The following is a 25,239-nucleotide window of genomic DNA, read 5'->3' on the forward strand; positions in this document are numbered from 1 at the left end:
AGGACACAATGCTAATTGATAGCTGCTTCCTTCTAGACATTATAAGTCTTATTTTGTGTTTATTTTACACATTGTTTATACTGTGATATACTGTGTCTATTCTTTGTTAAGCAAGTCTTTTTCCCCATTTTTCAATTATTATTTGTTCTTACATGAGCTGACAAACAGTGATGCGTTCAATTTCACATTACAGCCAAATGTATCTTATTTCTTGTTGAATCTAATTACACGTAATTCCTAGTTAAATCTTCCCAAATCTGTCTAATGACTCACATATATTTTCATTGGCGGTTGGACATTTTCAAAGCAGATGACTTGATGACTCACATTTCTCACATAAATTCCTGAAGACCCTGAAGACATTTTGCTAATCACAATTAATAAACTCAGTCACATCTGTCGAAATAATCTGTTTCCATAACTCTACGTGCCTGTTTGTAGGTTTGGTGCCTGTTCTGTCAGCTTATCTTTAAGTACAGTATGATGAATAGACATGCCATAGACTTTCCTCCTTTTGTTCAAGCTCCATTACCAGCCATGGTTGCCCTGTGTTATGTTGCTTGTTTACTTTTTGCTTTCCTTTTTTACACCAGGCTAAAGCTGCTTTACAGTTGAGCAGGGAAACCCGCTCAGCGATGATAAGTTCTTGTGGCGGGACAAAGCTGGACGCAAAACTGTGTTTGGGAAAAACATGGCTACAAAACGATTAGCTGCCACTAGAAGTGCACTTTTCCCTCACAAGCCAGCTGATTGCAGACACTATGTCGCTCTTTTTGAAAGTAATTAAGATAGCAATCTTTGTCAAACATGCAAAACAATGGCCCTCTTAGGGGAGATCTATCAACTATAATTACTCCAGAGAGAGCGCAAGAGAGAGAATTCCGCCTGGGACGGTTGACTTGGAATTAACAGTTGCTTTTAAATGAATAAACTATATATTCATTGTTCTCCTATTCAAAATGCTAATATGGTCCACCCAAGTCTCAAATCTGTCCACAAACTGGTCATGTGAGCCTTTTAGTAGAGGGTTGGAGACAGAGGCGACTTGATTTACTTTCACTAATGCTAGATATGCATTTCTAGGAACCCCCAGTGAACTGATTTACGTCCCATATGTGCGTGTGGATGTTTACATAGGTGTGGACACCAGACTGGGAACTCAACTCGCAGCTTCAAGGCCATTTCACACTGAACTGCATTTCTAAACTTTTCTTTAGTCTGATGGAACAGACATGCCTCCATTTTACTCAGGAGTCCTGCACCAGCTCCATAAAGATCCATTCAAATGTCTCATTCTGATGTACTACAGTGTTTGTGAGCTTCTTGTTGTGCTGAAGTTCCACTCCAACAAATACGCTGCAGTAAAAACAACTGTTGCCTTTTTTTGGTTAAAGCCCTTGGAACCTAAATCTGGGTTTTCTTTCTAATTAAGTTAGTCTGGCTCCTTAGTGCCACTAGTTAAGAAAAAGTATGTCTCATGTCTAATGAATTAAAATCTACCCTAAGTCTAATAAGTGTCTGCTGTATTTCACCAGTATCGAGAGGAGAGCGATACTGAGGTTTTGATATCTGTAATCAAATAAACCCTCGGTAAACCCTAAAGATCAATGAAATCACAACCCCAAAAAATGCAACTTCTCTCTCTCTCAAGATTGCCCGTGGTCTATGGCAATCAGTGATAGAGGGCTGTCAGTTACGCAGGTTTATTAGAATATTAAGACCAGGCTGTTCTTAGAGAGGTCTAAGGAGTGCATCTGGAGAGTTCATCTCATACAACACCAAAGAATTAGGTAGTAAAAGTAGAAAAAAGAAAAAAAAATGAATAGTAAGTAATTCGTATAATTAAAAAGAGTTTCCTCAGTGTTTATGTGCAGCAGAGCGTGCTTATAGAATTATTCTAAATAATGTAAGGAAACTTTCATGTTTATCAGTTTTCGTTTCTTGATTGTCTGAAAATCTAATAGGTAAATCTAGTAGGTAAGTAGGTAAACAGAAATATATAACATATATAGAAGATATATAAATAGCACTAAACCACATAACAAAGTCATTACAATAAAATATCAAAATAAAAATAAAATAACACTGAAGTATATTAAAAGTATCTTAAACCAACAAATTGACCGTGACTTGCATTAAAACATTCTACATATGATCTCAGCAACTCATAAAACTAATTTTAAGCCATCCCTTAAAAAGCAGCTGGGGCTATTTGACAGTCTAATATCAAGGTGAAGACTCTTCCGAAGTTCAAGGGCATAAGCAGAAAAAAAGCAGAAAAACACAGCCCCCCTTCAGAGCTGCACCGTAGATCAGGCTCCAAAAGGGTAGAAACACATCACTCTAAGGCCTAAGCTCTAAAGGCTATGCTTGGACATATCTTGTTATAACTGTTAAACAGTGATACAGCACACTATCTGCAAGTGTTGTGTTTCATCTCATTCAGCACAAGCTCAGCTTTCCAGCAGTACACACTTTTTAATCGTTGAAACGATTTTTCATCTCCAGATATTTACTGCAAAAGAACAAGAACAATAAGATCTACAGAAGAAAACAATTTGAATAAATAATACCCAAAAATAAACATCAGTACAAACATAGAAAAGTCACTTACGTCTCTACTGTGTGTTTTTGTACACATTTTGGGCCGTTGCTTTTTGTAGCTCTTCAGTCCCCATCTTGTTGAAAATCTTGTTTTGTAAAAGTCTGAAGATGTCTTTTAAAAGTTGAGCTGGATATGGGAAGTTAAATCTCATTTCATTGGATCTGGCTGGTGTATTCTTTCCTTCTCTGACTACGATGACCAAACAAAGGCCTCTGAACATTGATCTGTGCACACTGGGTCTAATAGGTGGGCAATACAGATGACTCTAAGGACATAGACAAGATCAGACCAAAGTCTTTGAAGTGGTGGTCCCTCAGTACTGCATTTAGAATGTTATCATCTTGTCTTGTTTGATTTAGAATGTTATTTCAGCTCAAAAGCATACTACCAGCTTTAAAGGGTTAATCCTGCTTCGTTAGATCTGCAAGGATGAGCTGCTATTACTGCCTGAGAAAATTGATGCACTGATACCATTTTTTCCTTTCCAATATTGAGAACCAATACCAATACCAACACAGACTTAAATACAGGATAGATAATTATATAGAGATATAAATTGTGATCAGTGCAACATTAATATATTGTGCATCCAGTGGGAAAGCTCGCTTATAATAGCAGATTTCCTCTCAGAAAATGACTATGGGCTAGTAATTCTCCTTTTTTTAGTTGGTAAACAGCAAACGTTTTAAGAAGGCTACGAAAATGGATAGGCCTGCCACACCTCTTCTTTGACGATGACAATCCAATGCAAGTGCTGTTGTTATTGTGCTTCAGCAGTGTTTTAGCTGTGCTATAGTTTGAAAAATGAAACGCTTTTTTAAACTGGAGGTAAAGGAGTTTTTAAATTCATGGGACACGTCCAACTAAGTGCAAAATATTTATTTTTAATTTGACGTTTGGAAAGTATGATTTTTTTGCAAGGAACAGGAGGATTAATCAATCAACTGGTAAAAGTAAATATGATAATGGCATAATGTGCAGACAGCCAATCAGTACTTGTTATGCTGTTTATGCAGTTACTGTACACATAGGTTGTTGTTGTATACAAGATCTTTGTAATTGGTCACTGGTCCTTTTAATTTTTTTTTTATTGTACAGGCTCTGTGTTCTAAAAGTACTGGCGATACTCGCAATTTACTCAAAAAAGTAGAAGAGTATTCGTAAGAAGAGTGACGTAATCTATCAGAATAACCACCCACAAATAATATCATTGATTCAGTACAGCACATTCTTGACAGGAGCCTGTGGCTTGTTATTAATTGTGTTCGGTCTCTGTCTTTCTGAAGCTCTGTCTGCTTTGTAGAACAGCCCACAAGGTTTTCGTTGGTGACCATCCAAGAGGCCCAGCCAATGGCTTCATCTGATGTGTTGGCGACAGATTGACTGATTTGGCAGGCGGTGGTCATTCCCAAGAAATGAAGCAGGAGACGAATGATTGAAAATTCTTGATCATTTGTCATGGAGTGTATGGTGTCCTTCCACAACTTATTATAAAAGATAAATCTGTCTGCAAAGTAAAATGGTTGGCTGTTAATATTATTTGTGTAGACAGATGTTATTGTGAGCTGACCAGCACATTACTGCAATAATAGGCTGCCTTTTGGATGTGTCTGAAATTAATAGACTATTTAAGTCTGAATGAGTTATTGACATTAGTAATTATTACTACATTATTAACTGTATTCTGTGATGACATATTTGAGTCTAGACTTGCAAACACAAATGAAGTGTGGTCAGAAAGCTTACAAATAAATATAAGGGAGAAATTAATAGTAGAAATTGATGACACATAATTCGTAGGGTTGTAATGGCTGTAATGTGGCTTATCTTACTGATGAACACAAATACTTTACTTCTTTGCAACACATTGTAAAGGATGTGTTCCTAAGGATGTGTTGTTAAGGACGCTTGGCAGTGTGGCTATAGGCTACTACTACTTTAGCTAGCATCAAACCAATAAAAAACATATCCTCAGAAAACTCATCCTCAGCATGTTAGAACGTTCACTTTAGAAAGCCCACAAGTCATCGCCGTCTACTGCTCTACTGGTTAGCTTTAGTGTTGGAATGAACTCATTAGCTCATCTGAAGGGATGACCTCACTTGCTCATCCACAGTAATCCACTTGCAACAGTTCACCATGCACATGTTTTTCAAACTACAAGTACATTAAGGGCAAAAAGCTCTTTAGCTGTTAGTTTCTTCCTGTAGTTGACTGAATATCATAATGAACATCCCTAGAAATAAGCCGATTTTAGTGCCAGTAAAAACTGAAACTTTTAAGAGCTAACTGAGGAAACCTGATGATTGTAGGTGATTGACATAGTAATCATGGAAAACATGACTAGCATCGATGAGTCATTACAGTGATGCAGTACTTTTGCTAATTAGCAAGGCAGTTTCTCACTGAATGAAGCCAAAGGCTTGCTTTTGGAGGGTCTTTGTAAGCAGAGGACTGTGCTGACGCGTCTGCAAGTGATAGATTAGCAGACGTGTCTGGCCTGATGGCAGCCGGCGACTGGATGGAAACTCAGGTCAGCATGAGATTAGACATGCTAAACAAAGAGACTTCATATAGTGTTGAAACAACAAAGCTAGGGAGTTCATTGTCTTGGGAGAACGGATTATATAGACTCAGAGAAGGGAAAATAACACAAAATAGCTTTTGGTGTGGTTTGTGTGTTGTTTGTCATTCAAAGGAGAATGGCAGGATGGGGTAAATTGCAGGAAGTGGAAACTTGTTCACATGCAGTGGAGTGTAGTCTAAACTAGTATGGTGAGAATTTACATCAATGGGAATTCAGTTGAAGGCTGTCATTTGGAGGTCAACCGGAAGGATCTACTAAAGTGAACATGGATTTGAAACCAGTAATTAATCCTTTGTGTTTTTCTGGTTTATATGAGGACAGTAAAAACTAGAACTGAATGATGCGGATGTAAAATACATCAACATCAAAGCACGGCAGTTTCCATGATGACATGAGAAGTGATATGCTAGCTTTTTTGGAGGTTTTACTTAGTGGGTGTGCAGAAATGTTTATTCATGCTGTGTACCTAATATCCTTTAACTTAAAATATAAATCTGAATAAATGTCTGCTAAAAGTCATTTGTAAAAATGTATTGTATTTGGACATAATAATAATAATAATAATAATAATAATAAAACCATATCACCTGCAGATGACTATAACATAGTTAGAAGGAGCCTGTCTTATTTAAACCTCAGACATTTAGTTTTCTCTTGATTAGTAAAGTGAGTTTTATCACTATGCCCAGATCCAAAGAGCTCTCTGAGGCCTTTAGACAGAAGGCTGTAGATGTAAATGAGTCTGGGAAGAGATTTAAAAAGACGATCAATCCAATGTCCAGAGAATGTTTTACATGTGAAACATCAGCCAACATCTCCAGGTCAGGCCATCCTAGCAACTTCATCCCAAAAGGGAGGGGTAATGATGTCACTTCCACTGCTGGTCTTCCATATAAAGAGAACCGAGAAGGGTGGAGCTGCTAGGACTTTGAATCTTTGAATAAAATTTCTGAGCCCAGACAATACTGTGCCATGATCCAGCACAGTTATTAATTTTAGTGACAAATAAATAGAAATTTGGGTAATTTATATCTGTGTTCATTTTATATATTTTGTTTAACAAAGTAAATCAATCCTTTGGGTCTTTTCTACACGATGAGGTATATGGTTTATTTATTCAACAATGATACTGGATCAGTATCGGCCGATGTGCTTCGTTAATGAATCATATAAGAACAGAAAAAGTCGAACTGGTGCATCCCTAATTAAACGTGTTTATCTGCATTCTCATGGAATGCAAAGGTAATATTGATTAAATGTTATTTATGTCATATTATATTTCCCTGACTATTTAGGAGACCCAGCTAATGACAGATTGAGTGATGTGGCAGACGATGGTCATTCCCAAGCAATGAAGCAGAACATGATTAAACCTTTTTGATTGGTCATGAAGGATATGCTGTCCTTCCATTTGTATATCATAAAATATAAATTTGTCACCTAAATCAAAAGTTGGTGGCTGTTGATGTGCAGTCGATTGTGCAATCAAGAGCTGAACAGTACATCACTAAAATTTAGTCTTTTTTAACCTTTCTGAAATCACTGTTTACAGTCTAGAAGGCAGCTGTAATATTAGATGCAGGTTTTAGTTCTACATTCCCATCAATCCCATCAATAACTGTAATGCTTGGTGTCTGTGATGTAATTTAATCTCTTCTGACATTGAAGCCCTTAATGATTAATCTATCTCAGAAACTCATGTCAGTGATAAAAACACAATAAATTGTTCAGCAATACAGTAATAATTGGAAACGTTCAGAGAGAAAAATGAGGTGTTCAATGATTTCTTTCTTAGTGTGAAGTTCAGAACAAGGTGCTAACTGGAGAAAGAGAAAATAGAGTCAAAGTCAGCCAGAAACACTATGTTCTGAGAAGAACCAGCGATGTGACCTGCATTGGTCTGTGAGTTCTTAACCTCTTAAGCTTAATCCTATAAAAGGGCCTTTATGTGGCCCAAGGGTATGCCCAACATCCTTGAGGGTGCATAAAATAAAATCAGACATCTTCATTTAATTGCATTCCGTTAGCTAGCTGTGCGCAGTTACATAAGTGTGTTAGTTATGAAACCCAGAACTGATCGGCTTTTGATCACTGCCATCAAGTACGGAGGGGCTGGTCCGTTCTTGGCTTTGTATCTGATGCTGGCAGCTACAGGAAGCCAGTGAAGAGAATGCAGCAGAGGACTGTCATGGCTGAACTTACAAACACTGAAGACATTCTGTGCTGCTGCATTCTGGATGAAGTGCGGGGGCCTGATGGTGTGCAACGGGAGATCAGCCAGAAGGGGGTTGCAGTAGTCAAGTCTTGATAGCTTAGCTGTCAGTACTTTGGTTATCTAGTCTGTCATAGTGCTTTGGTGGTCTCTTTCCATTGATCAGCATTGTAGATGTGAGCTGATGCTTTGTACAGGTACAGATGTGCTACAGTCAGTAAAGGTAAACATTACACAGTGCAGTTATATGGAAGGTATTTCTGAACTGCAACTGGAAGTGTAGGTACTATATACCTAATAAATTGACAAGGTGGTCTTTCATGGATGATATCAAAAATGTATAGTAGACCAAATTACTCACTTTTGTCATGAAAACCAACATATTCAAAGTTATCTGGCTGTTCAGCCTACAGCAGTTTAGCTCCACCCATTCACATTTATGCTGAAGTTATAAGGAGTTTTTATAAGGACTGTTTTTAGGTGAGATCCCACAAAGGGCAGCAACCAGAACTGAAGTTTTTATATTTACATTTACATTTATATCTATCATTCCTAAAGACACTGTTACAAAAACAGCTTGTTTAAGTCTAAGGGAGAAACAGGGGAATATGTAGAACCCTTTAAGATTGATAACTGAATAATAAGCATGCTCTTTACAAGTACAGAAGGTCTTATACATGCCATTTTGTCTGTTTGTTGTCATGATTGAGGCTTTATCTTTTATTCATAAGTCAAACTAATATAACACCAACCTAAAAATCACCTTTACTCCCCATCTTAACCATCAAATTTTCATTTTTATATTCATTCTTTTAATATTTTACAGCTGTGCTGGGGAAAGCCATTCTGCTGCCATTCTTTTTCTCAGCTGGGTTTGTGAAACAAGCAAGAACCAAAGAGGTAATTGGGATGTGAGCCTGCTAATTTGTAAAAATTGATTTTCATTCTTTAAGCAGAGGACGATTTGGCTTGCTCATTTGAAATGAAAACGCTCCAGGCTCTTGTTCAAAGCACCAGACTGATAGGTATTGTTTATCAAATGAGGGATTCAAGTGTTTGTGAAAAGGGAGCATGCAAAAGCACATGTTAAGGGCTCCCTTTGCTAAATTGCATTGTGAAATAAAACAAACCATTAAACTACTCTGGGACTTCTAGTCAGAGTGATGTAGGCGGTGGAAAGTTGGTTTGCTGTAATTGACTCAATGTTAGTGTGCGGATGTCCATTTGTCACTGTTTAAGCTAAGGCTGGGATGATGCCATTTCTGTCGCCGTTCACACACTCTGCAGTCCCGTGTGAGGTGGCATTTGCCATCATCCTCAGAGCATGCTGAGCTTTTTAATTCTTTTGGATTGCTGCATAAGAACACATTTGTTTTTGGACATGGCGCATCATGTATCCTTAGACATCTTTAGACACATAAATACTGGTTTTTATACTGTATTAAGAACAGATATGTTTTATACTGTTGAAACAGATATGTTGTAATGGATGAACTGGCCTATCCATGCTCCACATAAGCATTCTTTCTTTCATAGCATCTACTAAATAGGTCAGCAAAAAAGCCCTGATCAGCCTCATTTTTGTTAAGATGACAAATTTGTCCAATCAGTGTGACATTCCACATTCCTGCAAAATAAACATTTAAAATATTACATCATAGGGAGCTTGAGAAAAGTATGAATTGACTCAAATTGGTTTACACCTAGCACAAGCTTCTCTCAAATTTCAAGGTGGTTCCTCCAGGGTCCTACTAAAAATAAGTATATTGAGATATGTGCAAGCGTAGTGGTTCAGGGACTCCCTCAGGACCTCATTAATGAGCCACTGGAAGACCTTTGGAGCATTCATGAGTCCAAATGACGTGACCCAATACTCTTAATGCCCAGAGGGTGTGATAAAAGCGGTCTTCCACTCATTCCTTTGTTGCCCTCCAATAAGGTCCTAAGCACAGTGAAGGTCCAGTTTAGTAAAGATGGAAGCCTCCTGCAGTGATCATGAGTTCATGAGAGACAAGGGGTAGTGATCCTTAATGGTGTTTTCCTGAAAATTAATGTGGGCTGAAGACACCTGTATTTGTTCCCCACAAAGAAGATCTGGAGAGAGTACTTGGACGAATAGTTCTATGGTCGCCTTATTGTATTGTGTTTAGTAATGTCTAAGCTTGGAGGTATCTTTTGTATTATTAGTCTATTCTAACTAGCTAAGGCTTTTTCTTGGGTAAATAGCAAAGCACTTTGTAAGTCGCTCTGGATAAGAGCGTCTGCTAAATGCCGTAAATGTAAATGTAAATGTAAGTAAGAAGTAAGGATTCGCATTCTAAGCAATAGGATAATTTGGTTGATGGTGCGAGAGAGTTTTTGTCTTCTTCTTGGTGGCTGTGGTATTTGAAGGGAACTCAAGAGAGGTTCCAGGATGATGGGCAAAAATAAAGGAGCAGTGGGATTTGGAGATTCTCTGGCACTCAACCCCCAATATCACTGTGCGAGTTGGCTGATCACTTGGGGTTGTGTCATTGAAGCCAGGGGAATCCCAACACTGCAGTTCATAAACATAGATCAAGTGCTACCCAATGGTAAGGGTGACAAGGCAGGTGTGGTGAGTAACTAAACCTAAAACAAGTGTCCAGCCATCAGTGGCCAACACAGAAAGGGGATATTCAGGAGGGACAAGGGAGAACCTCTGTGAGGGCACAAGTTTGTCTGTTACTCTGGTGTCTATGAAGGCTCTGATAGGGTGTGTTTTTATAATAGAAGTACTTCCCTGAGGTCCAGGAAATAGTCACAAATATACGTAAACGTAATAAATATTTTGGAGGTGATGGAAACAGCGTCGTCTCCCCCTCTTTTTCATGCAGCACTCCCACTTCTGAGGGAGTGCTAGAGTGGCTTATTTGTGTGGACTGTTCTGGGAGCACAAAAGGCCTAGCAACCACTTGGGTGAAGAGCTTGGCAAGCACATACTTGATTTGACTAGTAAGAACTTGCTGTTAAGCAGCCATAAGTGCTTTAGCGTTCAAACCACTCTCTGCCTCAGTGGTATAGTCTGTCTTGCTATGACTGCACTTCTAAAGATGGCACGGGTGGGCAGCTGCCTCCTTACCCTGCACTGGGTGGTCAAATGTTTTGCACAGTACCTGTCATGTCACCCTAACCACTGGATAGAACGTAATCTATGTTTCTCGCCAGATTCCACTGAATCTTTAGTATTGTCCATCATCCTGGACCTCTCTAGAGTTCCCTCCAAGTTTAACTCAGCGGGTTGAAACTCCCACACTGCATTGTTTGAACACCAAAGTTTGCAAACCACCAGCACAAATCAGCACCTCACTCCAACAGAATAATGTCATGCATTCCTATGTTTCAGTTCTCGTCTCATTAGTAGATTATTGAATCATAGTCAGTGCTGAAGTGTTAATTTGCAAAGGCCCCAAAATTATGTTTTTCCGTTGCTGAGAGTTAAACTCTGAATAAATGCTTTGTGCTTTAAACATCTGTTGCTGAGTGAAGAACGGTTTGTGCCTTAATGAGCCTCTTGTTTCTGCCTCAGGACAAAACCTCAGGAGTAAGCAGTCAAAATAAGAGCTTTTTACAGGGACTGGTCATAAAGGAAGGAAGTCTGTTAGTGTTGGTGATCATTGTTGAATGTCTAAAGACATCAGATCATTAATGTCTAAAGACATCATTTTCATCATTAATGTCCTGCTTTAATACAGTTAGCTGTGCATTAATCTTCATAGCTATTTTTGAATTATTAACAATAAAACAGATGAAATAATAACATCCTGCCCACATAGAAAGTAATATATTAAAAACATATTTTGTTTCATATATATGTTTTTTCCCCGTTTTCTTTATTTATGTCTGTATCAGAAGCAGGGAATATATACCTCAAGTCAGCTTTTCATTTCAGTTTGTATTTCAAACACATGGAATGTAGTGCATTGTATAGAAATCATACTTGTAGTGCATGGTGAATTCACAAACACACACATGCACACACATTTACTCTTACTTGTTTTGATCCCACAGCTGCTGCATGCCCGTATGTGAGGGACAAGGTGAAATCTGCCTCATTGAAAGCTCAATTGTTTTTATAAGCGCTGTGTTTCATAACCATCTGCTTGGCAGATGAGCTTCAGAAGAGGAAAAAAAATGTTTATTGGTTCAGTGCTAGTGTGTAAAACCAAGGCAAATTTGCTGAAACTGAAAGTACATTTAGTGGGGTGAGATTTAAAAATTTAAGAAAACCCATTGGGGGTGCATGACACCCACACCTTTCATTGCAATTGACAAACCTACATCAACATCTATAGAGACTTACTTGTTAGAATTGACAAAACACCCTTTATGACAACTGATGAAGTCCTCATAGAAGTTTATGTAGGTTTATGTCGGTTGCCATGAAAGTGCTTTTCTTTGTATTTCCTTTATTTTGTATCTGCATCTAAAAGTAAAGAGGAAAAAAAAACACAACAAATCTTTAGTCTGCTTTTCTTTTTCAGTTTGAATTTCAAGGACAATTTGCAGTGCTGCATAGAAATCAGTAATGCATTGGGTAATTTACAAACACACACAAACACATATATATTTTGTCTCATTTGTTTTGATCCCACAGCTGATCCTGATTTTATGTTTATGTGGGCAGTAGTCATTCATTTGTTCAAAATGCTTGAATAAATTAAAATAAACAATGCATTGTATTCCAGTCAGTGTGTTGCTTTAACCGTGTCAAAGCCCCTTTGCCAATATGTAGTCTGTTACTTCATTAAATTAAAGGCGTTCTGGCGGTGGAATAGCCTCATCAGTTTCACAGAAATCACAATTTTATAACATCTTATTATTTCTATCCATCATTGTTCTCTCATTACCATACCCAGTATTACCCAATTACATCGTACAGTCATAGGGAATGCCTGCAGTGCTCAACCACCAGCCCTGACTGCTAGCCTAGCCACTGAGTCATACTTTTACTTCAGATTTTTAAACAGAATTTTTATATATATTAGTGAACTCATTCACAAGTATGCTCAGCTTCGAACTTGACTCAACAATCGGCTTAAGTTCTACTAAGTTAAGTTCTACTTTCATAGCAGCAAGTCTCATTGGACAGCACCAGCTAGTATGCAGTAGAATTGTGTTTGACAGTAAAATAAGGCATCGAACCACTAACCATTTCCGTGCTGCGTTCTGCAGTTTTGAGAAATCTGCTCATATAATGCGGCATTTATTTATAACACAGTAGCAATGACAAACAGTGGTATCTGTTGTGAAGGGAAAATGTCCTCTGTGTGCCGGAAGAGAAGCCATCCTTGTATTGTTTAAATCATTACTTAAGCCCCCCCTGTGTTTACAGGCTTATAAAAATGACTCCCATTGAATATATATTTGCAACCCAACTCATTCATATGCACCCTTGAACAAATAAACAAATCAAAACACCAGCGATACTGGAATAAAAGCATCAATCATGCTGTGCGGCTGTGAAAGCTAAGCAGGAAAGCTAGGAGAGCTCATTTATTTATTTCTTTATTTATTTATTTGTTTGTTTGTTTATTCATTGCCCTCAAGTCGTTTTTTGTGGTCCTAATGCTACACTTGCACTCATTTCAGCCTCCCTCTGTCTCTCTATTTCGGTCTCTGGAGACACTTAGCTGATGAATGTTTCCACTGCAATTTGTAGGTCAGGCTTCAGAAAATCCATTATGACTTTCAGTTGTTAAACACAACACACACACGCCTCGGCTAATGTCACTGCCTCTTCGGGTTGTTACTGTCTTCTTAACATTTCAGAATTTTGTGTTTGGCCATTTAGGGGTGATGCAGTAACGGGACTATTTGTGTCGTATAATGTACTCTATTTAATCTGCAACCAAATGCATGAACACAAGTCACACGTCTGATGGGAAAAAACAATAAACTCTTACTGACCCAAACTATGCTGAATGGGCCTATAGAAAGAGGTTAATTAATCAAGTAAGGTTAGTACATTAGGATACAGCCATTGCTGACACAGATGTTCAAAAATGCACACACAGCTTGTATAATCTCCAGAGAAAAGCGTTGCCAATAGAATAGTACGCCGCAGCAGCCCCACAAAAGCTTTAGGTTTCTATAATGTTAAGCGTTGACTTGAGGGGTATAATGCCTCCCAAAATTGGGCTGTGAAGCAGTGAAATTGTGTTCTCTGGAGCTGAATCAGAATCAGTATGTTCCAACACTAAGGTTCTTGGAGTTGAATGCAGTCAAAACCTCAGAAATATCTAAAGTCTTTACCCTTTCCAGACTTAGGGCCTGTTTACACCTGGCATTAACATGCTTTTTTGTATCTGGATAGTATCTGGACCTACTTAAACTGGATTCTGATATATATATATATATATATATATATATATATACATACATATATATATATATATATATATATATATATATATATATATATATATAGCCAGAAAAGACCAGAGGAAATCAGCACAGTGAAGTGGTGCGTTCTTGCCCTCATATAACCCAACATAAAGGAGAAATAAAGCGGCCAATGGTGACCTGACTCAGACTTTCCATGCGTTGATACTTCCACACACTGCAGTTCACACTTCTAAACAGTAATTACGCCTAATCACATAAAATCATTTAGCTGATTTACAGCATGTCACTCGCTCACAAAAGCCAAGTTTTTGAATTTTTTATTGATAGGCTTTTTTCACGCTTCTTTCCAGCAAGTTGATTTTGTCGCAGTAATTAGATTCAGTCCCTATCGCTCGCGCAGAGAGATGAATTATTCAAATTGGTATGAGAATGGATGTGAGCCATTACTGAATCCTTGTTGCTTTTTTTTGTACGGATGTCACTTGGTTTGTTGAAAAGATCGGGGTTTGGAAGGTGGGGACTCAGACTGGAAATTAAAACCAATTCAGTCTCTTTAGCTTTTTATAGCTGTGGCGGCTTAAGGCATCACTGCAATACTATTAACGCTATTAACTATTCAGCGGAAAAGTCGAGGCTGATGACGCACGAACCACAGCACGCTCTCATATCTCAAGTTTTTTACTTGAACTTGATGTTTTTCTTTGATATCTTTGTTGCAGATTGACTTAGCATGCTCACTGTCCACTTTTAAGAAACTTAAAAGAATACATAAACTGCTTTAACCCCTTAACACTCCAAGCCTTGTTACATACTAAGGTGTGTTATTCAGTAACTACAAGGACTTCTGTACAAACTGGTGGGGCTATTCTTTGGTAATAACATTTTTTAAGATTTTTTTTTTTGTTGCTGTGTGTTTATCCTCCACTACATCACTCGTTGTCATGTGCAATTTGTTGGTCACTCTCTTTCACATTAGCCATTGGTCACTTTCAAGAAAAGAAACCATAATTCTAAAACACTTTTAGGTCTCTTAGTTATTGTAGCCTTATTTGCTTTGTTGCAGTTTTTCAGTATTCTCCCAAGCAGCTTCATGAGAAAACATCAAGCCTGAAACACACATTCATCCACATTCATCAATCAGCCATAACATTAAAACACCCTGCTTAATATTGAGTAGGCCCCTCATGTGCCGCTACAGTAGATCTACTCCACAAGACCTTTGAAGGTGTCCTGTGGTATCTGGGACCAAGATGTCAGCAGCAGATCCTTTAAGACCGTAAGTTGTGATGGACCTGACCCTGTCTCCGGTTCACCTTGTCCTTTCTTGGACCACGTTTGGTAGGTTTTGACCACTGCATACCAGAAAAATTTGGAGATTTTCTGACCCAGTCATCTCGTGTAAAGAACCGTTTAAAGGTTTAATTTGGTTTCTTTTAGCTTATATATCCTGGCAGCTTAATGCATCACCGCAATACTATTAACTATTCAGTAGAGAAGTTGAGGCTGATGATGCATGAACCCCAGCACACTATTATATTATATCTCAAGCATTTTTCAATTTAACTTGCATTTTTATATTTACATTTACATTTAAGGCACTTAGCAGATGCTTTTATCCGACCTACAAATGTGCTTCACTGTTTACTTGTAAAGACAAGGATCCAAAAGATACCTCTAAGCCACAATACACTGTGTTCAGAATTATTAGGCAAATGAGTATTTTGATCACATCATCTTTTTTATATATGTTGTCCTACTCCAAGCTCTATAGGCTTGAAAGCCAACTACCAATCAAGTAAATCAGGTGATGTGCATCTCTGTAATGAGAAGGGGTGTGGTCTAATGACATCAACACCCTATATAAGGTGTGCTTAATTATTAGGCAACTTCCTTTCCTTTGGCAAAATGGGTCAGAAGAGAGATTTGACAGACTCTGAAAAGTAAAAAATTGTGAGATGTCTTGCAGAGGGATGCAGCAGTCTTGAAATTGCCAAACTTTTAAAGCGTGATCACCGAACAATCAAGCGTTTCATGGCAAATAGTCAACAGGGTCGCAAGAAACGTGTTGGAAAAAAAGGCGCAAAATAACTGCCCATGAATTGAGGAAAATCAAGCGTGAAGCTGCCAAGATGCCATTTGCCACCAGTTTTGTCATATTTCAGAGCTGCAACGTTACTGGAGTATCAAAAAGCACAAGGTGTGCGAAACTCAGGGACATGGCCAAGGTAAGGAAGGCTGAAAAATGACCACCTTTGAACAAGAAACATAAGATAAAACGTCAAGACTGGGCCAAGAAATATCTTAAGACTGATTTTTCGGAGGTTTTATGGACTGATGAAATGCGAGTGACTCTTGATGGGCCAGATGGATGGGCCCGAGGCTGGATCAGTAAAGGGCAGAGAGCTCCACTCCGACTCAGACGCCAGCAAGGTGGAGGTGGGGTACAGGTATAGGCTGGTATCATTAAAGATGAACTTGTGGGACCTTTTCAGGTTGAGGATGGAGTGAAGCTCAACTCCCAGACCTACTGCCAGTTTCTGGAAGACACCTTCTTCAAGCAGTGGTACAGAAAGAAGTCGGTATCGTTCAAGAAAAACATGATTTTCATGCAGGACAATGCTCCATCACATGCATCCAAATACTCCACAGCGTGGCTGACCAGTAAGGGTCTAAAAGAAGAAAAAATGATGACACGGCCCCCTTGTTCACCTGATCTGAACCCCATAGAGAACCTGTGGTCCCTCATGAAATGTGAGATCTACAGGGAGGGAAAACAGTACACCTCTCTGAACAGTGTCTGGGAGGCTGTGGTGTCTGCTGCACGCAATGTTGATCATAAATAGATCAAGCAACTGACAGAATCTATGGATGGAAGGCTTTTGAGTGTCATCGTAAAGAAAGGTGGCTATATTGATCACTGATTTGTTTTTGGTTTTGTTTTTGAATGTCAGAAATGTTTATTTCTAAATTTTGTGTTGTTATATTGGTTTACCTGGTGAAAATAAACAAGTGAGATGGGTATATATTTGTTTTTTATTAAGTTGCCTAATAATTCTGCACAGTAATAGTTACCTGCACAAACAGATATCCTCCTAAGATAGCCAAACCTAAAAAAAAAAAAACACTCCAACTTCCAAAAATATTAAGTGGTTCTTAAGGGATGGCAAGCTGTACTTAAAGCTCGAAGAGCTCTTGGTACAGCTAGTGACCATTGCCATCAAGTATGGAGGGACTGGTCCATCCTTGGCTTTGTAGGCCAGCGTCAGGGTTTCGAATCTGATGCAGGAGGCTACAGGAAGCCAGTGAAAAGAATGCAGCAGGAGATGAAGATAATGAAGATATTTTTCTGATATCTTCATTTCAGAGTGCTTTTATTCACTCACTGTCCACTTAATCAGAAACCCCTGCCTCCTGCTTCCATTCTCTGGCCGACCTACACCACGTAGGTATTCACTGACAGGCCGTATTTAAGCAGTTGTCATCAGCGGTGATGTGGAAACTGTGGTTGAATCTTAAATTTCAGTCTGCATCCAGTCATGTAACTGTGGAACAATGAACCACATATTTAAACCAACACTATTATTTTTGAAACAGCTTTAATATTGAAATGGTATCAAATCCCATGATTAAGTGAAAAAATTTTAACCACCTTAAAGTAAAAAAAATGTGGTTGTCATGCACAATTTGTCAGGCACTCTCTACTATATTAATCATTGGTCAGTTTCTGACCACAGGACCACAAAATATGATTGGAGTCAGCACAGCAGTGATCCGCCTCACAAAAAATGTCCAGCCAAGAGCAGTTCTGAGGTTAGGAACTGACCACTGATGAAGAGATAAAGGACGGCTAACACAAACTGTGCTCTATCAGATGGGCTACAGTCACAATCTATACACCAGCAAGATGGAGCTACAAGACAGGGGTTCTAATAAAGCGTCCAGATAGTGTAATTAGACTTCGGCTCACTCGGACAAAGAGATTTTTTTATTATTCAATTTGATATGAAAATGGACGTGAGTCGTTGGCAAATTTTTGGGCTTACTCCAATAATAACTGGTAAGTGGTGATCCTGAGGCGGTCCTATTCCATTGATGGACGACGTTGATAAATTGTACGACAAATTGGCCACAAATAGTAATTGTAAACCTAAAGAGTGCACCTTTGTGAAAGGAGTACCTAATAAACTGACATGTGTGTTTCATGTGGTTTCGCAATAACAAACTTTTTTTTTTTTTTGTAGTTACTGAAAAAATATGTCTGAATACAGATGAGCTGTGTGTGAGGTTTAACCAAGTGGTGTGTGTTTCTTACAGGACCGTCTGATCCAGCACAGTTCAAGAGCTGTTGTGAATCTGGGCAGAACTGGGCGTCCGAAAACCAGCACTGCAACCACCTCCCCACTGTAACACACCACAACTCTGTCTGTGGGTAAGGCTTGCATAAACTTGCCAACTTTTTTGCTGAGTTGCTGCCATAAGAAACTTGACTCCACTTAGGTTGGATAGTACTTCTCTTTTTCCAGCTGTCCCTTACAATGTGTGAAAATTTCTTGAAGCTTTTTAATGACAAAAAACAACAACAAAAATAATTAATATGTCAGTCTTATCTAGAGGGATTTATATTTGAATCAGGTTAAACATGTGGGCAAATGTAGAGGTTGAAATATTTACATTTACATTTAACATTTAAGGCATTTAGCAGACGCTCTTATCCAGAGCGACCTACAAAATGCTTTGCTATTTACCCAAGAAAAACCTCAGCTAGTTTGAATAGGCTAAAAATTCAAAGATACCTCTAAGTTTAAACACTACTAAACACAAGTCAGTAAGGAGACCACTCTACTCTTCGCCCAAGTAGAGGTCTTCAGCCTGCATTTGAAGACAGCGAATGACTCTACTCGTTCGTTCCACTTTGGTGCCAGGACTGCAACTCTGGTTGTAGAGACTACAAGGAGCGGACGTGTCCCTCTGCCAAGGATCAGCCGATACTGATCCAATCTTTGTGTTTGTATAAATAATGCAGTCACACAGTTTAGATAAGATGAGCTGCTGATTTATACTAAGTATAAATCACTTTATATGTATTAACAGTTTCTGTAATCAAGACATTCTTGATTTGGTTTAGTAGAGATTTTTCTTTAAATGACTGTTTTATACTGTGTTAATATCTTATAATCCAGTCTGACTCACCTCCCTGACCAGCTCCCATTTCCTTTAAAATATCGCAGTGAAGTTACTGCGTGTGTGTGTAGTGGTACACACTTTGGACTTATACATGGTGTTGTTTGTTGATGACTAATGTAAAATAACTGTTTTATAGTGAGGTCAATGTGGTAGGATGTGTGTATTAGCATTAGCGTTAGCCTTCCCCTGCCAGCCTCTGGTGAGCATGTTCACAAAGAAAGGGGCACGGTTTTCCTGCTGGCAAAACAGAGCGATAGTTTTATATATTTTCTGATATTATTGTACATTTAAATGTTCCACTGTACAATAGTTTGTCACTGAATACTATTAGCCCTTTTTATTTACATAAAAACTTTACCTTAATCAGTAGGCTGCTGTCACGACTGCTCCGATTAAAGCATTACACCTGGTTATACTGTAAACATGAACCTTCTGAGAATGCCCTTACAGCTGCCGACTGGGTATAATCTTCTTTAATGGCGCCATGAGAACACCAGTTGGCACTCCAAACTGGATATAGCTACTACTCTGTACCATTGATCAACCAGGCAAGTGTAACGTAGACAAATAAAAAAGACAGACAGACAGTGAGCATGCATATTTGGGTCAGTTAAAATCATAGAGGGTCAATATTTTTTGATAAAAGGTTCCCATAAAGTATTGAATATTGTCATTTAATTCATTGCTATAGCAACTGATATTTCCAGCAATGAGTGCATGAAGAGTAGGTTTTTCCTGTGCGTTCTTATTTATAGCGTTCCTTGTTTTCTAGTGCTTAAGGATTTTCTTGGCTATGGCAAGGGCACTGATTATGGGGGGTGGTGTGGTGCAGAGAGGTGTGCTTGACCAGCCTGGGTATCGAATCCTAGTCTGCCATAGAGAAGGTGGTGTTGCTTTACAAATAAAATTATTCAGCCTCAGTAATAATGCATAATCCATATTTGTGTCCTTTTATAGTTAACCACTCAACAGCGGATTCTCCTGTAGAGTTTTCAGAGATGAGTTATGAGGTATGCTAAAGGAATATTGGTATCCAGTGACTTTGGTTGAATTGTTTGTGTGTGTGTGTGTTAGAGTTGTTCAGGAGCAGTGCTGCGCTGGTGCTCTGAGAGAGAGCAGGTGTTTAACTGGGGTGAATGCGGCTAAAGCTGGAGAAGTGTGTGAGGAGAGCAACAGCCCACTTTGTGGAGAGGACACCCAAAAGGCAAGATACTGTACACAGACACATGCACCCACCCACAGACACACACATTTCTTCCCTTTAATCTCCACTTTTGTGTAAAAAACATGGTCACAAACTTTTTTGTAAAACAAGCAAATGCATTTATAGCAATATGTCATTAATCCATCATAGGCCATGTTTTATTGCTCCACCGGATTAAACAAATCAGTAATAACTGTATGAGTTTGCACACTAACTCTGGAAAAAATACAGTCCATCCAACAATAAGGACAGCCTCATGGTCCTTTTATGTAGTGATATTAAAATGGTAGCACACAGAAAGCTCAAAGTCTACACTGCTATGTTTAACTGTTGCTAACTGCTAACATGAACATGCGCCCTGCCTAACTCCACACTAGATACTGCATAGCTGTGCATAGGACTGTTTAAGCTGCACATTAACACTGAGCATGTGTCTTACACTCACTCACATTCTCATAACTTATGGCTTTCTGTTACATTAGCAATAGCTCTTCATTACCTCACTCTTCTTTAACTTCTGTCCAGATATTTGTTGTGCTCTCTGCTGTCATGTTTTTGCTTCATGCTGTTGCCTTTGACTTGCTCAAAAGAGGTTTGGACCCAGATCTCTGTAAAGCTGCTTTGTGACAACATTTATTGTAAAAAAATTCAAAAGAAATCGAATGAAATTGAATCGAAATAAATAAACTCTGCTGAGTTAAAGGGGCCATCAGCAATTTCTGAGAATGGGTCACCAGTAAGATTTTGCATTCAGTAGGGTTAAAGAATTTAATGAAATGCAAGGTTAAATGCGATATATGAGCAATTTGTCCCATTTATGTACTGTATGTGATAAAATATCTATATTTAAAATGTTTGATGTGTATGAAGTAATCCTATTCACAAATGATAATAATTATAATTGATTCTATATTAAATATTATAATGTCATACATATTAGTATTATGCTGTTTATACTGTATTGTTTCAATTAAATAAACGTAAAGAATAATCGAAATCTTGATCATATTCAGCAGCAGAAGAGATTGTTACCCTTTTTTTCTTTTTTTCCGTTTTTTTTCTTAAAAATGTGCTTTTTGCATATACATACTTTTTGCTATATTTATCATCATACTTTTAATTTGTGTCATTTGCTTAAATACAGTAGTTTGTTTCCATTATTTAAGGAAGTGAATCAAAAACTAGAGGCTCAATAAATAAAAATCACAGCTTGGTTGTGTTGCTTTCGTTAGCACCATAAATAAGCCTAGTTTTAAACCAGCAATATGATTTCATAGTTTCTCATGAAAACTGGCACAGCATGAAGGCGCATGTGGATTTGTTTTACTTTATGGAACAGTGCACGCTTGCACAAGGCCTTTTTTTATTGGCCGGGAATAAAGGAAACAAAAGCTGAGCTTGTGCATCGGGTGTACTCTGATGTTGTAAGCAAGTCAATCCTGAAATACAACATTATTGTTTGAGAATTGTTGATAATAAAAATGCAGTTTTCAAAGGGGAACATATTGCATTGACCTTCGTCATCGCTCTGTGGGGAGTAGTGCATAAAGCTACACAGTGAAGGTTAGACCAAGGCCTTTTCTTCACTAGACGGATGAGTACTATATGCTCCAGTGGGTTACTGAATAGTTGAATGCTACCGCATGCTGCCAGTGCAATAACCCACAAGCCACCCTCAATCCTCAATGTAGAGTTTCCCATGGGTCAGGCCTATAGAGCACAACACCGCTTTTGTGGTCATAATAACCCATTTGTTCTTGATAGTGACCTGTCTGCTCGCTGAACCTCCTCTAAACCCATCTAAATAAAGCAACTGTAATGCCACTGTAATGGTTTGTCACGCTCCAAGGCACTCCTCTTTCTTTCTATGTCTTGATTCCGTGGCCAGGCTGAGTGTATGTTTTTGGACAGGGTGTGATACAACTCATAGGAACATGTGGTAAACAGGTTAAAACATGGAACCCTCAGTTTGCCATTCAGTTATTAGCCCTAATGCATAAAAAAGCATTATGATTTAAATGCTTACCAGTTAATTTGAGTCCATAGAAGAACCACTTTTGATTCCATATAGAACCATGTTTGTAATAGAGATGTGTGAGGGTTCTTTACCAGTTTAAAGGTTCTTCACACTCTCAAGTCTTTATAAATGTTCTATATGGAACCAAAATCTCAAAGTTTTGATTTCATCATGGTACACAATTTGGAGTAGCCAATCAGAGCAGTGCCGGAGGAACACAGCCTCCCTGATAATTGTAAGGGATAAAGATAGGGTGGAAAATACATTTTATGATTATACAATCATATCAAGATTATTTTGTTACATAAATACTGCGAAAATATTATACACAGACAAGCCTAAACATTCTGATTGCTTTGGGTCTTCTACGTGGCACGACCACAGCTCTTGCTGAGGCATGGACTCTGTAAGACCTCTGCAAGTGCCCTGACGTATATAGTACTAATTAATCTAGCTTTAAGTCTAGCAAGTTGCAAGGTGGAGACATCATGGGTTGAATTTATAGTTCCAGCACATTCCTCAGATGCTTAATCGCATTGAGATTGTGGGGATTTAGCAGGTCAGGGCAAGACCCCAAGTGCTTTGTCATGTTACTCAAACCATTCCTGAACGAGGTGTGCAGTGTGTCAGGGTGCATGATGTTGCTGAAAAAAGAGGTCACTTCTATTGGGGATTACCATGACCTGGTTGACACTGATGTTTAAATAGTTGGCATGTGTTGAAATGACTTCATACACAGAAGGATAAGGTGTACTGTGTGCTGTTACACATTCCTCCCATTCAATTCAATTTTAATTAAATACTGCTTTTTTCAACAAATGTTGTCACCAAGCAGCTTTACAGAGATCCAGGTCCGAGACTCTTTTGAGCAAGCTAGTGGCAACAGTGGCAAGATCTCCATTCGGGTCGAGAGGAAGAAACCTTGAGAGAAACCAAGACTCAAAAAGGGGAACTCATCCTCCTCTGGTCGATACCGTATAATAATTCAAATTAAAACAGGAATAAAAACAACAATAATAAAAAAATGGTACATTTGGCTTCAAGCCATACAAGATGAAAATGTGAGTGAGAAGGTAAAGTCCATGCAGATAAACAATCAGAAGCATAATCATGCAGTGAGGTGAGGATGAATCAATGCGAGGCCCCAGAGCAGGGCAGCAGGCAGCAGTGTAGTGCCAGGGAGAGCCAGGTCAGGCAGAACCAGGATGAAACAGTTAGAACCAGGCTTCTCAAAACATGTGAAAGAGAAAGAGAATAAACAGAAAGGAGAGAAAAACACAAGGAGTTAGGAGGAGAGCAGGAAAATGTCATAGGGGGTTGGGGGGTTAGATAGCATGATAAGATCCAATAAATGGACTTGTATCAGCAGCAGGCAGCATAATAATCGTAGGAAAATTCTGTGACTTGTGCCACAGTAGCCCTTCCTTTGGGTTAAACCAGATGAGCGAGCCTTTGTTTCCCTCATGCATTCATGAACCCTGGCACGATTTGTGGTTTGTCCTCTTTGGATCACTGTTGGTAGGTACTTGAAATGCTTCAATCCAGTTGTCCAGTCCTCTGGCTCTAACAATTTGGCTCTTGTCAAAGCCTGACCATTTCTACTGCATTCCAACATGTTGATTACGAATCAGACAGTTCTGTCCCTTTCAATACCATCTGATATACTGTATATTCCAGACCTTGACATAGGCTGCTGTCAGTATATAATCATTTAGGCCTACTCTGTCATTTACCAGTGTTTTCTGTCTTTCTTTTTGTTTGGGACTTGGTCTATTTACAAGGACAGTGGGAGCCATTATTATACACTATATGGACAAAATTACTGGGACTCCTGCTCATTCGTTGTTTATTCTAAAATTAAGAGTATTAAAAAAGATCTGCTCTGACAAGAGCATTAGTTAGGTCAGGACGTTGGATGATCACCACCCCACCTCCTGTAACTCATCCCAAAAATATTCCCAACCCAGTACCCTCCAAGCTCACTTCACACAACTATCATTTACCAACTTCTTAACGGTACAACCACTCTGGCCTCCCTGGTGACTAAGTCTGTATCTAGCCCCACTGGCACAGTTGATGCATGCTCAGTGCCACCAGTTCCATGTGGACTCTACACACCCACAGTATATCAACGTAACTCCACATGGACCTCCCAATTGTAGAACTACGCTACTAATCCATGTGCTCTGTTTGTTTACATCCTGTCTCTGCCTTTGCTATGCCTGTTCATAAGTGTTTCCACATGTGTCTCCTTTGTAACCCTTTTGTAACCCCACCCTCATTATCCTCAGGTGTTCCTTGTTCTTCCTAGGTGTATCTGGCTATGTTTAGACGGTCAGCCCAGATCTGATTTATGGCATATCTAGATTAAATACAGATTGATTTTTGACAGCCAAAAACCACATGAAATCAGATTCAAACCACATTTAAAAAGTGGATTAAAAGGCTATTAAAGTATGGTTTGTACAGGTGTGTCTAATTCTGGGCGATCTGATTGCTTAAATCGAAATTGGAAATTGCTTTTGCGTCACTTACAACACAACACACAACATCCACAGCAATTCTACTTCTGCTTATGAAAGCAGCTTGTTCGCGCCTGTGTCGCCACCTCAGCGTCTCATTCAGGTATGTTTGTGATGTCCAGACACAGAGAAATCCGATCTGATCACTTGCCAATAACAGTGTGGACAGTCATCTCACCAGATCTGATTTGCCTGCAGAACATATGCCTCTATGTTTCCTCCTTGTTGACTCCTGTGTCAGTTGCTAATTTTGCCTTTGCCTAGCCTCTAATCGCTTGTTTCTGGACTCTGATGTTTGGCTGAGTGTTCTGTTGTTTATGGATTCAGATAAAACCCAAGTGTATTTGCATCCTGCCCTTAAGTCAGCTGATGGGTTACACACATGTTAAACTCTTTTGGCTCAGAGGTGGTGTAAACACCTGAAAGATGTATGAGAGATCCTTCAGGCAACATTCAAAACTCTCTCACACACAGTATAGCACTGCTACTACTATTGTCACAATAAAGCTGCTAGGTGCTAGCAGCTTTAACATGTAAGTAGT

At 38.8% G+C, this 25,239-nt stretch overlaps 1 protein-coding gene across 2 annotated transcripts in view; it reads left to right on the forward strand.

The window, feature by feature from the left end:
- fbln2 (fibulin 2) overlaps positions 1-25,239 on the forward strand; it is a 106,139-nt gene that overhangs the window by 18,022 nt on the left and 62,878 nt on the right. For both annotated transcript variants that reach the window (XM_072665405.1, XM_072665406.1), the window contains exons 3-4: positions 18,085-18,199; positions 20,029-20,158. In XM_072665405.1, coding sequence (XP_072521506.1) covers positions 18,085-18,199; positions 20,029-20,158 — 245 coding nt within the window. The remainder of the gene's footprint in view (positions 1-18,084; positions 18,200-20,028; positions 20,159-25,239) is intronic.

This window comes from Salminus brasiliensis, chromosome 21, assembly GCF_030463535.1.
Source record: "Salminus brasiliensis chromosome 21, fSalBra1.hap2, whole genome shotgun sequence".
Lineage (NCBI taxonomy): Eukaryota > Metazoa > Chordata > Actinopteri > Characiformes > Bryconidae > Salminus > Salminus brasiliensis.